Below are 16740 nucleotides of genomic sequence, written 5' to 3' on the forward strand. Positions count from 1 at the left end.
GTCTGCTGTGTGACCTTAGGCAAGTCATTTCACTTCTCTGGGCCTCAGTTCCTCATCTGCAAACTGGGGATGAAGGGACTGTGTCCAATCTCATTAGCTGGTATCTACTCCAGTGCTTAGTACAGTGCCAGGCGCATAGTAAAAACTTAACAAATACCATAAAAGTTCTGGAGGGAAAAGGTCAGGGGGCAGGGACCATGGCCCAGCAACAAACTCTATGCGTCTGCGCATATCTGTGAGAGCTTCTGCGTGATGTCATTGCGTTTGGAAACCTGCATCAGATCCGGCACTTCCGGTCAGCCAAGGGGGCTTCGGGGGTTTACCTCCTCCAAGAAGCCTTCCCGGACTAAACCCCACTTTTCCTCATCTCCCACTCCCATCTGAGTCGTCCTGACTTGCTCCTTTGCTCTTCCCCCTCCTCCCAGCCCCTCAGCACTGAAGTATACAGGCCCGTAATTCTATTTATTTGTATGGATGTCGGTTTATTTGTATTGATGTCCGTCTCCCCCCACTCTAGACTGTGAGCTCGTTGTGGTCAGGGATTGCCACGGTTTATTGTTGAGGTGTACTTTCCCAAGCGCTTAGTACAGTGCTCTTGCACCCAGTAAGCGCTCAGTGAATAGGATTGAATGAACGAATGAATGAGGTCCAGATAGGGACCAGGCTCCGCTGGGGGAGAAGACTGGTGGAGGTTGGCGGAGCACTGGTGGAGCACTTGAGAGAGTAAAATATAACAGCGTTGGCAGACTTGAATCCTGCCCTCAAGAACTTTATGATTTAGGTGGGGGGAAATGAACATTTAAATGAATTAGAGATAGGAGAAGCAGCAGAGTGTAATGGGATAGGCCTAAGTGCTGGGAGGGTGAAGTGACACAGAAGCAGCGTGGCTTAGTGGAAAGAGCCCAGGCTTGGGAGTCAGAGGATGTGGGTTCAAATCCCGGCTCGGCCACTCGTCTGCCGTGTTACCTTGGGCAAGCCACTTAACTTCTCTGTGACTCATTTACCTCATCTGTAAAATGGAGATTGAGACTGTGAGCCCCACAAGGGACAACCTCATTACCTTGTACTTACCCCCGTACTTAGTTCAGTGCTTGGCACATAGTAAGTGCTTAACAAATACCATTATTATTATTATTATTATCTTGGGCAAGGGCGAAAGGTATCGTTTTATTGAGCGTTAAGTCAAAGAGTTTTTAAGGATCGGGGGGGAAAAAGTCCTTTATTTCTCAGTAGATGGGAATGGAGCAGATAGACATTGTGCATTCCCCAGTCTTTCCCCCCATTCGCAGCTTTCTAAAACTGGATTTCTGAACAGTTGAGCAGAATTATTCAGTACTTCCGCACAGAGCAGAGTACTAAGCGCTAAGAGTCAGTGGACAGGATCCCTTCCCTTGAGGACCTGCCAGTTTAAGTGGGGGAGACGGTAACCTAAAAGACAGGCAGAAAAGAGCGTGTTTAGTGAAAGGGGATTCAAGAACACCAGACTTTAAGCATCTTGAGGACAGGGGATCGTGTTGACCAACTCTGTTATTTGCTCCCAAGTGCCGCAAGGTAAGTATTCAATATATGCCACCGATTGATTGGAGGTCTTCCCGGCTGTCCTATGAGCTGCTTAGGCTGTGGGGCAGGGACTGCGTCCGATCCGATTATCTGTACCCACCCTAGGGCTTAGCACAGGGGAGAGCATTGGATGAGAATGTCACCCCTGCTCTAATTATGATGACCATTAATCAGACTCTGTGGGGCATGAGCCCTGGCCGCCTGGTTTAAGCCCCGGTGCCAGCCGGGGACTCTTTCCTCTCCCCAAGGCTGAGCCCGAGAAGGATAATCTCCGTCACGGCCGGCCAGGAGCAGAATCGTCGGTCCAGTCTTTGGGCTGAGAATGGAGAAGACGATGCTACTGGACGTGGAGGGGGTACGCAAAACCATCATCCATGGGGGGACGGGAGACCTCCCCAATTTCATCAGTGGATCCAAGGTCAGTGGGGCTTCCTGGAAGGGGGTTGAGGAGGGGTGGGGGGCTGTGGGTTCTGAAGTAGAATGAGAACTCAATGCAAGCATCACCAGTCAGACCCGTCTGACCACCCCATCCCTAGAGTGAATCGAATCTGGGAGTAAAAATTGAAGTTTGGTCCATTTTTCTGTCCAGCGGGGCCATTGGCATCTTCCTGTTATCTAGTCCAACGCATCGGTGGTATCTCCCGGCTCCGTCACTTGTCTGCTGGGCAAATCTGGGCAAGTCGGTTAACCTCTCTGCTCCTCAGTTCCCTGATCTGTAAAATAGGGATTGAGATTGGGAGGACAGGAACTATGTCCAACCTGATTATCTTGTATCTATGCCAGAGCTTAGTACAGTTCCTGGCATATCAGTAAGTTCTTAACAAATTCCACAGTTATTATTATTATCTAGTGAGATCTTACCGTGTGCAGAGCACTGTAGTAAGTGCTCAGGAGAGTACAATATAAGAGAGTTGGTAGACATGTTCCCTGTCCACAAGAGTTGGAAGAGTATAATATAATTGGTAGACATGATTCCTGCCACCGTGGGTCTTACAGTGCGGTCCGGTCTTATAATTAAGCCCCTGACTATTCCTTTATCGTAATAGACACAGTCCCGGTCCCACAGGGTCCCACGGACACTCCAAAGCGCTTAGTACAGTGCTCTGCACAGTGCAAATGGCTCAGTCAATACCACTGATGGGTTGATTGATGTCATTTCTGGAAAGGAAATCAAAGGTTTTCAATCCACAATGTCTTGCAAACTTGGTTGGAGATTTGAGGGCAAAATTCCAAGAAAGGGAGGCTGTTCTTCACTCAAAACATTCAGCGACTCTTCGATGGTAGTCAAATCGTCCCACTCAGAAATTCCATTCACTTTGTCCCTCTTAAAGGCCGAACGAATCTGGGAACGAGCCCCGGCAGAATAAAAGAAAAAAGAAGCAGTGTGGCCTAGTGGAAAGAGCACAGTCTTGGGACTCAGGGGACCTGGGTTCTAATCCCGAATCCACCACTTGTCTGCTGCGTGACCTTGGGCAAGTCACTTAACTTCGTTGTGCCTCAGTTACTGCATCTGTAAAATGGGGATTAAGACTGTGAGCCCCACGTGGGATGACCTGATTACCTTGTGTTAACCCCCGTGTTTAGAACAGCGTTTGGCACATAGTAAGCACTTGAGAAATACCATCATTTACAATAATAACAATGATCACAATAATAATAATAATGGCATTTGTTAAGCACTTACTATGGGCCAAGCACTAGTGCTGGGCACTGTTTTAAGCTCTGGTTGTCGTCTCCCAAGCGCGGAGTACAGTGCTCTGCACACGGTAAGCGCTCAATAAATACGATTGAATGGATGAATGCGTGCTCTGCACACCGTAAGCGCTCAATAAATACCATCGATCCATCGATCGATCATTAAGCTTAGTTGAAGAAAAACGGGGTGAAGAAAAGCAATGGTTCTTCCATCGGCAAGGTGACTTTTCATTTCCGCACGATGAAATGCAATGAGGAGCGGACAGTGATGGATGACAGTAAGCGGGTGGGCCCGCCCATGCACATCATCATCGGGAACATGTTCAAGCTGGAAGTTTGGGAGATTCTGCTGACGTCCATGAGGATCGGCGAGGTGGCTGAGTTCTGGTGCGACGCCACTGTAAGTCGGAGAGGCCCCTCCCCACCCCCTACACCCCCCAGTTCTACCCCCCGACCCTACTCTTGACCTGTTTCCTGCTCTAAACTTTTGTTAGCACCATCTCCCCATTCACAGCTCTCTACAGCTGTTCGATACATTCACGCTACTCACAGAAGGAGCGTAGCTCAGTGGAAAGAGCACGGGCTTCGGAGTCAGAGGTCGTGGGTTCCAATCCCTGTTCTGCCACTTAGCTTGGTGACTTTAGGCAAGTCATTTAACTTCTCTGGGCCCCAGTCACCTCACCTGGAAAATGGGAATTAAGACCGCGAGCCCCACGTGGGACAACCTGATCATCTTGTATCTCCCCCCCAGTGCTTAGAACAGTGCTAGGCACGTAGTATGTGCTTAACAAATGCCATAATTATTATTATTCCTGTTACGTCTTCCTCCTTCTTCCTGGTCCCCTGCACTGTAGGAGATTGTGGCCTCCCGGAGGATGGGGAAAGAGTTTTGTACTCTCTCCAGCGCTTAGTACAGTTCTTTGCAAATGGTAAATGCCCAATAAATACCTCTGATGATGATGGGGATGCGGAGGAGAAGAAACCCGGCTAGAAAGGGGCATAACCTAGCGGAAAGACCACGGGCCTGGAGTCAGAGGACCTGGGTTTTAATCCTGACTCTGCCATTTATCTGCTGTGTGACTCTGGGCAAGTGCCTTCGTTTCTTTGGGCCTCATGGTTTTCTCATCTGAAAAGTGGGGATTCAACTCCTGTTCTCTCTCCCCCTTAGGCTGTGAGCCCCACGTGGGACAGGGACTGTGTCCAATCTGATGATTTTGTATCTACCCCAGAGCTTAGAACAGAGCTGGGCTCACGGTAAGAACTTAATAAATTTCATCATTATTAGGTAAGATGGAGACCTCCCTTTCCCCATCTGAGACACACATGCTCCATTTCCTTTTGGGGCTTCATCCAAAAGTAGGCTGTTTCCTTCCTTCCTTCCTTCATTCATTTATTCAATCGTATTTATTGGGCTCTCACTGTGTGCAGAACACTGTACTAAGCACTTAGAAAGTACAATTCGGCAACAGATAGAGGCAATCCCTACCCAACAACGGGCTCACAGTCTAGAACGGGGAGACGGGCAACAAAACAAAGCAAGTAGACATAAGGACTCTCTCTTCTATCTTACAACACCTTTTTGATTATTTAGGCGAGAATTATTCAACAGGTTGCACAGCCTGTGATGAAAACCTGGTTCTGGGAGTCAGGCGGCCTGGGTTCTAATCCTGGCTACATCCTTGCCTGCTGTGTGCCCTTGGACAAGTCATTTCACTTTTTTATGGTATTTGTTAAGCACATACTATGTGCCAGGAAACATACTAGGCACTGAGATAGATACATGTTACTCAGGTGGGACACAGTCCCCCTGTCCCACATGGGGCTCACAGTCTTAATCCCCGTTTTCCAGATGAGATAGCCGTGGCACAGAGAAGTTATGTGACTTGCTCAAGGTCACACAGCAAGCAAGTGCCAGAGACGGGATTAGAACCCAGGTCCTTCTGACTCTCAGGCCTGTGCTGGATCCACTAGACCACACTGCTTCTTTGCTTCTCAAGGCCTTGGTTTCCTCATCTGTGAAGTGGGGATTAAAAATCTGTTCTGCCTCCCCTTTAAACTGTGAGCCTCATGAGGGATAGGGGCTCTATCTGAATTTATCGTTTCAACACGAGGGTTTAGTTCAGTGCTCGGCGTACGGTAAGCGCTTAACAAATACCACGCTTATAGGAGGGAAGCGAAGCATGATTCAGTAAGGAGCCATAATATCAGGTCTGTAAGTCTCTCTAACAGTGCTTCATTTGCTTAAGTGCATAGTTGGCATGTCTATTCTAAGCCCAGACGATTTACCCTCGTTCTTAACAGATTATTTAGACACTCCTTGCTCCCTGTCCTCTCCCTCTGCTGAGTCATTAAGCTGGAGCTAATTTTAATCGGATCCGAAGGGTTTCTGTGGCTTCATCATCTGACTTTATTCATTCCCCTTCCTAGCCCCACAGTACTTATGTACGTATCTGCAATTTATTTATTTATTTGCATTAATGTCTGTCTCCCCCTCTCACCGTGTGCAGAGCACTGTACTAAATGCTTGGGAAAGTACAATACAATATTAAACAGTGACACTGCCTGCCCCCAACGATCTTACAGTCTAGAGTGGGAGACAGACATGATTATCAATGAGTAAATTATTAGGTGACTATAATCCAGAGGCCTTGGAAGGAAGCAAAAAACAGTGGGAAAGACGGTAGCTGGTGAGCTCTTGGAAACCCGGGATACTTGGCCACGGAAGCTTGAATGTCCTGATAGCCTCTCTCTCTCTCTCTCTAAGTAGTAATAATAATAATGTCGGTATTTGTTAAGTGCTTACTATGTACAGAGCACTGTTCTAAACGCTGGGGTAGATACAGGGTTATCAGGTTGTCCCACGTGAGGCTCACAGTTAATCCCCATTTTACAGATGAGGGAACTGAGGCACAGAGAAGTGAAGTGACTTGCCCACAGTCACACAGCTGCCAAGTGGCGGAGCCGGGATTCGAACCCATGACCTCGGACTCCCAAGCCCGGGCTCTGTCCACTGAGCCACGGTTTTCCTGGGGCAGGTTGGAAGGTTAAAGGGTGGAAAGGCGGCGGAGCCTAGTAGGAGAGCTTGGGCCTGGGAATCAGGATACCTGGGTTCTGGTCCCACTTCTGTCCCTGGCAAGCCACTTCACTCCCCTCTGCCTCAGTTTCCTCATTTGTAAAATGGGGATTAAATTCCTTGTCCGCCCTCCCCGTAAGACTGGAAGTCCCATGTGGGAGGGGGACTGGGTCCAATCTGATTATCATTTATGTACTCAGTGCTTAGTATAGTGCTTGGCACATAGTAAAGACCTACTATTATTTGAGGGCAATATAAAGGGCAGTTCAAACATTTTCAGCCCGACCGTGCTGTTTCCTTCTCACAACTAGGAATTCACTCCTAAACCGGGGGGAGTGAATCCCTCTAGGCCGTAAGCTCACTGTGGGTGGAGAACAAGTCTACCGACCTTGTACTGCACTCTCCCCAGGACTTACTACAGTGCTCTGCACACTGTACGCTCTCAAAAAATATCTTTGATTGATTGATTGGGGGAGGGCAGTTCTCTCTCTCTCTCGTGCTCTCTCTCTCACAGTCTCCATCTCTCTCTCCCTCTCTCTCGTTCTCTATCTCCCCAGCACACAGGCGTCTACCCCATCCTCTCCAGGAGCCTGCGGCAGATTGCAGAAGGCAAAGACCCTACCGAGTGGCACATCCACACCTGCGGGCTGGCAAACATGTTTGCCTATCACACCCTGGGCTACGAGGACTTGGATGAGCTACAAAAGGAACCTCAGCCTCTCATCTTCGTCATCGAACTCTTAAAGGTGAGGAGGGGAAAGGGGAATTCCCCTGCTCTCTGACTTCCTATGCTGGGCAGAAACCTTCCTTTCATTCATTCATTCAATAGTATTTATTGAGCGCTTACTATGTGCAGAGCACTGTACTAAGCGCTTGGGATGAACAAGTCGGCAACAGATAGAGACGGTCCCTGCCGTTTGACGGGCTTACGGTCTAATCGGGGGAGACGGACAGACAAGAACGATGGCACTAAACAGCGTCAAGGGGAAGAACATCTCGTAAAAACCGATGGCAACTAAATAGAATCGAGGCGATGTACGATTCATTAACAAAATAAATAGGGTAACGAAAATATATACAGTCGAGCGGACGAGTACGGTGCTGTGGGGATGGGAAGGGAGAGGTGGAGGAGCAGAGGGAAAAGGGGACAATGAGGCTTTAGCTGCGGAGAGGTAAAGGGGGGATGGCAGAGGGAGTAGAGGGGGAAGAGGAGCTCGGTCTGGGAACGCCTCTTGGAGGAGGTGATTTTTAAGTAAGGTTTCGAAGAGGGAAAGAGAATCAGTTTGGCGGAGGTGAGGAGGGAGGGCGTTCCGGGACCGCGGGAGGACGTGACCCGGGGGTCGACGGCGGGATGGGCGAGACCGAGGGACGGCGAGGAGGTGGGCGGCGGAGGAGCGGAGCGTGCGGGGTGGGCGGTAGAAAGAGAGAAGGGAGGAGAGGTAGGAAGGGGCGAGGTGACGGAGAGCCTCGAAGCCTAGAGTGAGGAGTTTTTGTTTGGAGCGGAGGTCGATAGGCAACCACTGGAGTTGTTTAAGAAGGGGAGTGACATGCCCAGATCGTTTCTGCGGGAAGATGAGCCGGGCAGCGGAGTGAAGTTCAGTCAGGCAGTCATATTTATGGGCGCTTACCGTGTGCAGAGCACGGTACTAGAGAAGCAGCGTGGCTCAGTGGAAAGAGCACGGGCTTGGGAGTCAGAGGTCATGAGTTCGAATCCCGGCTCTGCCACTTGGCAGCTGTGTGACTGTGGGCGAGTCACTTCACTCCTCTGTGCCTCAATGACCTCATCTGTAAAATGGGGATTAACTGTGAGCCTCACGCGGGACAACCTGATGACCCTGTATCTACCCCAGCGTTTAGAACAGTGCTCGGCACATAGTAAGCGCTTAACAAATACCAACATTATTAAGCGCAGGGAGAGGACACGACAACAATATAACAGACTCATTCCCTGCCCACAACGAACTTACCTACAAAATGAGCCCTCGTTTCAAAGGTCGCCACTGGGCCTCCGTGATTGAGGGTAAAAGCTAGACTGTAAGCTCATTATGGGTAGGAAATGTGTCTATTTATTGTTGTATTGTACTCACCTAAGCATTTAGTACAGTGCTCGTCACACGGTGAGTGCTCAATAAATGCGATTGAATGAATGACTTGAGTGAATGAAAGTGCCCTGGGACTGGGGAAAGCATCAGAGTGCTTAAGAGGTACAGAGTCAAATACCAAGTGGGAAGCAGCATGGCCTCACGGGTAAAGCTCAGGCCTGGGAGTCAGAAGGACCTGGGTTCTAATCCCGGCCCTGTGGCTTGTCTGCTGTGTGACCCTGGGCAAGTTATTTCACTGCTCTGTGTCGCAGTTACCTCATCTGCAAAATGGCGACTGAGGCTTTGAGTCCCATGTGGGACATGGGTTGTGTCCAACCTGATCAGCTTGTATCTCCCCCAGGGCTCAGAACTGTGCCTGGCATATAATAAGCGCTTTACAAATACCGTTAAAAAAAAAAAAGTTGAACACTCAATGCAGAGGGGAGGACAGATGAGGTGAAATAAGGGCTTAGTCAGAGGAGGTCTCTTGGAGGAGGTGTGCTTTTAGTAAGGATTTGAAGGTGGAGAGACTGATTGTCTGTTGGATATGAAGAGGGAGAGCATTTCAGGCCAAAGGCGGGTCATGGGTGAGAGGTCGGTGGTGAGATAGACAAGATCGAGTTACAGTGAGTAGGTTCGCACTAGAGGAGCAAAGTGCGGAGGCTTGGTTGTAATAGGAGAGCAGCGAGATGAGGTAGGAGGGGGCGAGATGATCGAGAGCTTTAAAGATGACGGTAAGGAGTTTCTGTCTGAGGCGGAGGGGGGTGGGCAACCACCGGACCTTCTTGAGGAGTACGGAAACACGGAGTGAATGTTTTTGTAGAAAAATGATCTGGGCAGCAGAGTGAAGTATAGACTGGAGCGGGGAGACACAAAAGAAAGAAGAGACGTCTTCTCTGCCCACCGGGACCTTGCACCGGAACGGAGGAGATGGAACTAGAGTATTCAGAAGAAATCATCACATGTACAAAAGACCGAGAACCGTGATGAATAAGTAAATAGGTGCTAGAGGTGGCTGGTGCTATGACCCGCCTTGAGGAGTCTGGGGAATTGATCAGGGAAGGCTGGGTGGAGGAGGGGAAGTTTCCGGAGGGTTTCGAATGGGGGGAGAGCGGTGACTATGAATGAGTTTGTGTACTTGGGTACTTGTTCCACAGACGCACACCTCCCCTCATCTCTGCTCCAGAGTTGGATCCCTTTCAAAACTGATCAGGCAAATATGCAGAACTCAGAGTTGTAGCCGTGAATGGTCAAGTGTTGGGAGGCAATGTAGCCTAGCGGAAAGAACACGGTACTGGGTGTCAAGAGACCCGAGTTCTAGTCCTGGCTCCACCTCCTGATGGCTGGGTGACTTATGGGTAAGATAACCGTTCTGGGTCTCAGTTTCCTCATCTGGAAAATGGGGAGTAATCAGCCGTTCTCTCCCTTTCTTTCCCTGAACTTGGACGGGGAGTCCTGTATGGGATGGGAACTGTGTCCAATCTGCCTTGTATCTCTCCTTGGGCTTGGTACATAATAAGCACTTTATAAAGGGCATCATTATTCTTCTAGAGAAGTTTCCTTTGCCTGTGGTGCTCTGAAACCAAGGGGTGATGAAGCCCTCCCTGATCCTGCTGGCTGGTGCTACCCGATAGAAAAAAATTGCAAGAAAGAAGACACCTCAGAGGGCTATCCGTGCCTGGGTTTGTTTATTCAGGAGCACGATGATGACAGGAATTTGTCCCTCGCCTCTGTGCTGGCGGAAATGGGGAGTCTGGGAAGAATCCTCAAAAGCTTTGTTTCTCTTCAAACCGATTTTTCTCCAGAGTCTCTCTCTCTCTCGCTCTCCTACGGATACTTCAGCCAACCCATTAGCTAAAATGCCCTCGCTGAACTGGCAGTTCTTGACGGTAATCTTTACCCAAAACAGACAAGGCGAGGCATGTGTGGAGATGGGGAGAGAGCCATGGACTTGAAAACCATCTGAGATGCCAGGGAGCCTTTCATTATGTGAGGCAAGCGTTGGTTGTTTGCTGCCTCTGAGCTCCCTGAAGGCAGATTTACCACTTTCTAACTCTCACTCGGGTAAAACCACCACCGTGTCATCTTCAAACTCCAAACTTGTGAACAATCTTGCTCATGACAGAGATCAGAATCTAGTGGAAAGAGCACAGGCTCGGGAGCCAGAGGACCTGGGTCACAGTCTTGGCTCAGCCACTTGCCTGCTTGTGAACTGGGGCGAGTTACTTAACTTCTCTGGGCCTCAGTTTCCCCATCTGCAAAATAATAATAATAATAATGTTGGTATTTGGTAAGCGCTTACTATGTGCAGAGCACTGTTCTAAGCGCTGGGGTAGATCCAGGGTCATCAGGCCGTCCCACGTGAGGCTCACAGTGAATCCCCATTTTACAGATGAGGTAACTGAGGCACAGAGAAGTGAAGTGACTTGCCCACAGTCACGCGGCTGACAAGTGGCAGAGCCGGGAGTCAAACTCATGACCTCTGACTCCGAAGCCCAGGCTCTTTCCACTGAGCCACGCTGCTTCCCATAAAATAGGAGTTAAATGTCTGTTCGCCTTCCCCCTCAGACTGTGAGCCCCATGAGAGACAGGGACCGCTTCCGACCTGATTATCTCATCTCTTCCCCAGCACTTAGTACAGTACCTAGCACACGGTGAGTGTTTAAACTGTAAATTCCCTCTAGACTGTAAACTCACTGTGGTGAAGGAACGTGTCTACCAACTCTGTTGCAATATACTCTCCCAAGTGCTTAGTTTAGTGCTCTGCATACAGTAAGCGCTCAATAAATACCTTCGACGGACTGACGTATCTGACAGTTTTTTTCAAGGTATTTGTTAAATGATTCTAAGTGTCAAACGCTGTTGTTAGCACTGCGGTATATGCAAGATAATCTTGTTGAACCCAGTCCCCGTCCCACATGGGGCTCACAGTCTAAATAGGAGGGAGAACAGTTTTGACTGGAAACCTTCTGGTCTTGTCAGAAAGCTGGGATGAGCGGCTGGAAAACTCCAGTTTATAGTGCGACGGGGGGGCTACTGTTCCACTGCTCCCCTGGAGCGGACCAGCAAGATTTGGGGTGCACAGATTCTTGGGCAACGGTGTGTGTGTATTTGTGTCGGGGACGGGAAAGAGAAGAGACGTCAAGCATGGAATCCCTCAGGGCATGGTACTGGGAGTCAAGAGACCTTGGTTCTAGTCCTGACTCCACTTCCTGCCAGCTGGGTGACTTATGGGCAAGAACCTGCTCTGGGCCTCAGTCTCCTCTCCTGGAAAATGGGGATTAAACACCTGTTCTCCCCCACCGACCTCCTCGCCCAATTTAGACTGTCTTGTATGGGATGGGAACTGTGTCCAATCTGTCTTTTATCTATCTTGGGCTCGGCATAGAATAAGCGATTTGTAATGGGGGTCTTTATTCTTCTAGAAAAGTCTCCTTTGCTTGTGGTGTGTGTGTATATGTGCAAGGGTGAGGGGAGGGAAGCGAGGTCAAGCCAGGAATCTCTTAGTCGCTCCTCCCTTTCCTTATATTAAGTACAGATCTTGTTGACACTTAACCGTACTTTCTCCTCCCGGACAATGGCGCCATTTCTGAGGGAAGGGCTAAGGGGTAAGGAGAACTGCCGTTGTAATGGACGCCTCCTTCCCTTGCCAAAAGGTGGAGGCTCCGAACTCCTACGAGCGGGAATCGTGGGCCCTTAACAATGACGAGAAGATGAAGGTGGTTCCTTTGCTGCATGGGGATGGCAACAGGCTATTCAAACTGGGCCGGTATGAGGAGGCGGCAGCCAAATACCAAGAAGCCATCATCTGTCTGAGAAACATCCAGACCAAGGTAATCGAACAGCAGGGCCTCGGAAGCCCAGTTCTGGAGGGCGGTGGGGAGGTGGCGATTCATTAATTCCTTCATTCGTTCAATCGTTCTTATGGAGCGCTTATTGCGTGCACAACACTATACTAGGCGCTCGTACTGTACTAAGCGCTAACGATAAATGATAGATTCCCGGCCCACGAGGAGCTTATAGTCTAGAGAGAGCTTACAGTTTAGAGGGTGACGTGGGCTGATGGAAAAGGCTTCCTGGGAGTCAGGAAGCTTGGGTTCTAGTACCAGCTCTGCCGTTAGCCTTCTGTGTGACCTTGGGGAAGTCACTTCACTTCTCGGTGTCTGTTTCCTCGTCTGTAAATTGGGGATAAATATTCCCATCTCTCTCCCTTTGAGATTGCAAGGCCCCAGAGCTTTGGATAGTGCTTGGCCCCCTCCCAATCCCACAGAATTCATTCAATAGGATTTATTGAGCGCTTACTATGTGCAGAGCACTGTACTAAGTGCTTGTGTCCCTATCTGTAATTTCTTTATATTAATGCCTGTCTCTCTCTGGAGACTCTAAGGTCATTGTGGACAGGGAATATGTCAGTTTATTGCAGTATTTTACTCTCCCAAGCCCTGAATACAGTGCTCTGCACACAGTAAGGCGCTCAGTAAATATGATTGACTGATTGACATAATGAGCGCTTAATAAATGCTACAGTTATTCACTTGCAGCTTAAACACACCCCAGGCATTGCTGATGAGTGGGAAGAAGTCAGAAGCAGGGGGACACCGGGCTCAGCCACTTGTCTGCTTTGTGACCTTGGGCAAATCACTTCTCTGAGCCTCAGTTACCTCATCTGTGAAATGGGGATTCAATCAATACCTGGTCTTTGTCCTACTTAGATTTTCAGGCCTGGATGCTTCTGAACTGATTACCTTTAATTTCTCCCAGTGCTTATAACAGGGCTTGACACATAGTAAGTACTTAACAAATAGCACTATTATTATTATTAGTAATGCTTTTCTGTGGGTTTTTTTTGAGGGGAGAAAATGGGGAGGACCAGCTAGATTTACTTAAATGACTTTTCCTTGATCATCTGAGCATGGAAGAAGAGGATAATTCTTCTAAATGCCCCAGATCTCAAGGGCAGTGTTTCATTTTCTAGACTGCAATGAAACGCAGCAAAAAAAGGATTCTTTTTTAAATGGAAATGCCGGTAAATTGTTTCTCCCAATACAAAGCTATTATGTGTAAACACACATCATAACACATGGAAATGAATTCACTTTAAAATTTTCATTGCAGCAGCAATAAAGTGCCCTAAAAAATTGATGGCTGACATGTATTTTTATTTAAATATTTCCTTTTTGGCATCAACAAATGGAAAAATAGATGAAGGTGTACCGATCAATTCAAGGGGACATTAGAACTGAATGAACTTTCTCCAGTTGTTAGGTCTGGGTGGTGATTTTTAAACCTTAATATTCCAGACATTATTAAAACATATATAATCTGACCGGTGAAGTCTCCTAGTAAATGGATTTAATTCTTCAGGTGCCGAATTCTTTTATTGCATCTCCCTGTCGAGAGTTTGAATTTTTATATCTTGAAATAAATCCATTTTAAGACATCTATCCCTGGGACGTGCCTTATACATTGCTCCAGTTCTCACTTCTCTTTTAAAAGTGAGATTGGATCTTTTGCTCTTGGTTTTCCTTTTTTTTTTTTTAAAGGTGGTCACATCAAAATAGACGTGGACAACAAATGAGAAGGCCCCCAAGTCAGCAGACCAGAGTTCTCCCAGATATATATGATAGTATTTGTTAGGGACTTATTTTGTGCCAGGCTCTGTACTAAGCCCCGGGGTAGATACAAGGTCTTCGGGTTGGACACAGTCCATGTCCCATATGGGGCTCACAGTCTTAATCCCCATTTTACAGCTGAGGGAACTAAGGCACAGAGAAGTTAAGTGACTTGTCCAGAGTCACGCATCAGACAAGTGGAGGAGCTGGGAATAAGAACCCAGGTCCTTCTGACTTTCACGCCCGTGCTCCATCCACTGGCCACGCCGCTTCTCGAATTGATATTCCCTCTAGCCGGCCTGGAAGGCCAACTGGTCCATTCTGGATGACCTCAGGGCACCAGGAGGCTTAATTAACAAACAAGGTTTGTGTGTTCCCACCAGGGCTTCCGGAAAATCACCTCCAATTGGTACAAGCCACCCCAGGCTTAATCAATCGATCGATGGATGGTATTTCTGCAGAACACGCCAGGAGGGCTTCTGAAATTTCAACAGATTTAGAAAACATGATCCCTGCCTTCAAGGGGCTTGGAGTCTAGCAGGGGCGTCAGCCAGAAAATAATTTGTAGAGAGAAAGAAGAGAGAGAAAAGAACTAGATAGGTGATGACAAAGCGCTTAAATAGAAGGGAGGTTGATGTGAACAGAAACGTTACGGGTAAGCGAGAGTACTTAAGTGTATAATTGTATAAGTGTATAATTGGGGAATATGATCTGGGGAGAAGAGAAATAAGTTGGGGAAGACCTGTGCTCTTTCCACTGGGGCACTAGGATGAGCATAAGCAAGGCGTTGGAAGGTTCAGAAGCACCGTGGCCTAGTGGGTAGAGCACGGGCCTGGGAGTCAGAAGGACCTGGGTTCTAATCCCACCTCTGTCACTCGTCTGTTGTGTGACCTTGAGCAAATCGCTTCACTTCTCCACTCTCAGTTCCCTCATCTGTAAAATGGGGATTAAGACGGTGAGCCCTATGTGGGACAGGGACTGCGTTCAACTCGATTACCTTGTACCCACCCCAGTGTTTAGAACAGTGCCTGGCACACAGTAAGTACTTAAGAAATACCACAATTATTATTTTTATTATTATTCAGAGCCTGCTTATGGAATGCTGAGGTGCTGGGAAGCAGGACTGATGCTCGTGTGTTTCAGGAAAAAGCTTGGGAGGCCCCATGGCTGAAGCTGGAGAAGATGGTGAACACCCTAATCCTCAATTACTGCCAGTGTTTGCTGAAGAATGAAGAGTACTACCAGGTCCTGGAACACACCACTGACATTATCAAATACCATCCAGGTACGCGGGTTCCCCTTGTGCTGGAGGCCTCAATTTCCTCATCTGTAAATTGGGGATTGAGACGGTAAACTCCACGTAGAACAGGGACGCGATTTGCTTGTATCCGCCCCAGCGCTTGGTACAGTGCCTGGCACACGGTAAGCGCTTAACAAATACAACAGTTATTACTGTTATTGTCATTTGTGTTTTCCTAACCGCTCTCCCCATTCTCCTGTCTTCCAGGAATCGTGAAGGCTTATTTCGTGCGAGCCAGAGCCCATGCGGAGGTCTGGAATGAGGCTGAGGCCAGAGCCGACCTTCAGAAGGTGCTGGATCTCGATCCACAGATGCGGAAAGCTGTCAGCAGGGAGCTGGGAGTGCTGGAGAGCCGGATGGAGGAGAAGAGAGAGGAAGAGAAACTCAGATGCCGAAGCATGTTTCGCTGAAGAACGTGGCCTGCAGGCCTCCCTGTGGCTGAAATTTGTTTGAAACCCACTCGAAACGATCTGACTCCCCTCCTCATCCACAACCACTCCGGCCTCCTGTATCTTCTCATTAGTGAGTAGGAGATTAAATGTGATTAAGCAAACAAACGCAGGTGGTTCTGTTTTGTTTTTTTTTCCTCCTCCTTGCATCTCCTGAGCCGGAAACAGGGTGATCACTCATCCAGTTTTGCATCGGGCAGTCTGGTTTTCAACTGGCTTGTCCACGGGATGCTTTCATGCCCTGGTTTTTATTTTCAGAAACAGACTTCCCTCTGCCAAGGTCCTCAGCTTGAACACTGCACTGGACTTCATCAGGGAGGGCAGTGCAGAGGCTTTGGAGGAAGTTGGGGGGCTCAGGGGGTCCTCTCCTTTCACGGAAAAATGCTCGAGGTTTGGGCAGCATCAGGCATCCTCACAACTATCGATGGTATTTACTGAGCACTTATGACGTGCAGAGCACTGAACTAAATGCTTGGGAGAATACATATAGCAGAATTAGCCGACACCTTCTCTGCCCATATAATCATGTTATGCTGGGTGTCCAACATAATGTGTATAATTCATTCATTCATTTGAAAGCACTTGCTATGTGCAGAGCACTGTACTAAGCACTTGGGAGAGTACAGTATAACAATAAACAGTCACATTCCCTGCCCACAAAGGGGTTTACGGTGTGGGGCCGGGTGGGCGGGGAAATAAATAAAACTTACAGATATGTACATGAGTGCTGTGGGGCTGGGAGGGGGGAAGAGCAAAGGGAGCACTTCAGGGTGATGCAGAAGGGAGTGGGAGATGGGGAAAAGTGGGGCTTAATCTGGGAAGGAGTCTTGGAGGAGACGTGCCTTCAATAAGGCTTGGAAGGGTGGGAGAGTCATTGTCTGTGACATTTGAGGAGGGAAAGTGTTCCAGGCCAGAGGTAGGACGTGGGCCGGGGGTCGGCGGCGAGACGGGCGAGATCGAGGCACAGTGA

General features: G+C 48.6%; 1 protein-coding gene across 1 annotated transcript; it reads left to right on the top strand.

Annotated features, from left to right (window-relative positions):
* The first annotated feature begins 1841 nt into the window (after positions 1 to 1841).
* AIPL1 (aryl hydrocarbon receptor interacting protein like 1) lies at positions 1842 to 15821 on the top strand. The gene is made up of 6 exons (XM_039914511.1): positions 1842 to 1978; positions 3476 to 3655; positions 6886 to 7074; positions 12090 to 12242; positions 15165 to 15306; positions 15529 to 15821. Exons 1-6 carry the CDS (start codon positions 1883 to 1885, stop codon positions 15729 to 15731), a joined length of 963 nt encoding a protein of 320 aa, XP_039770445.1. The 5' UTR covers positions 1842 to 1882; the 3' UTR covers positions 15732 to 15821.
* Positions 15822 to 16740: the final 919 nt, after the last annotated feature.

This window comes from Ornithorhynchus anatinus, chromosome 17 (assembly GCF_004115215.2).
Source record: "Ornithorhynchus anatinus isolate Pmale09 chromosome 17, mOrnAna1.pri.v4, whole genome shotgun sequence".
Classification (NCBI taxonomy): Eukaryota; Metazoa; Chordata; class Mammalia; order Monotremata; family Ornithorhynchidae; genus Ornithorhynchus; species Ornithorhynchus anatinus.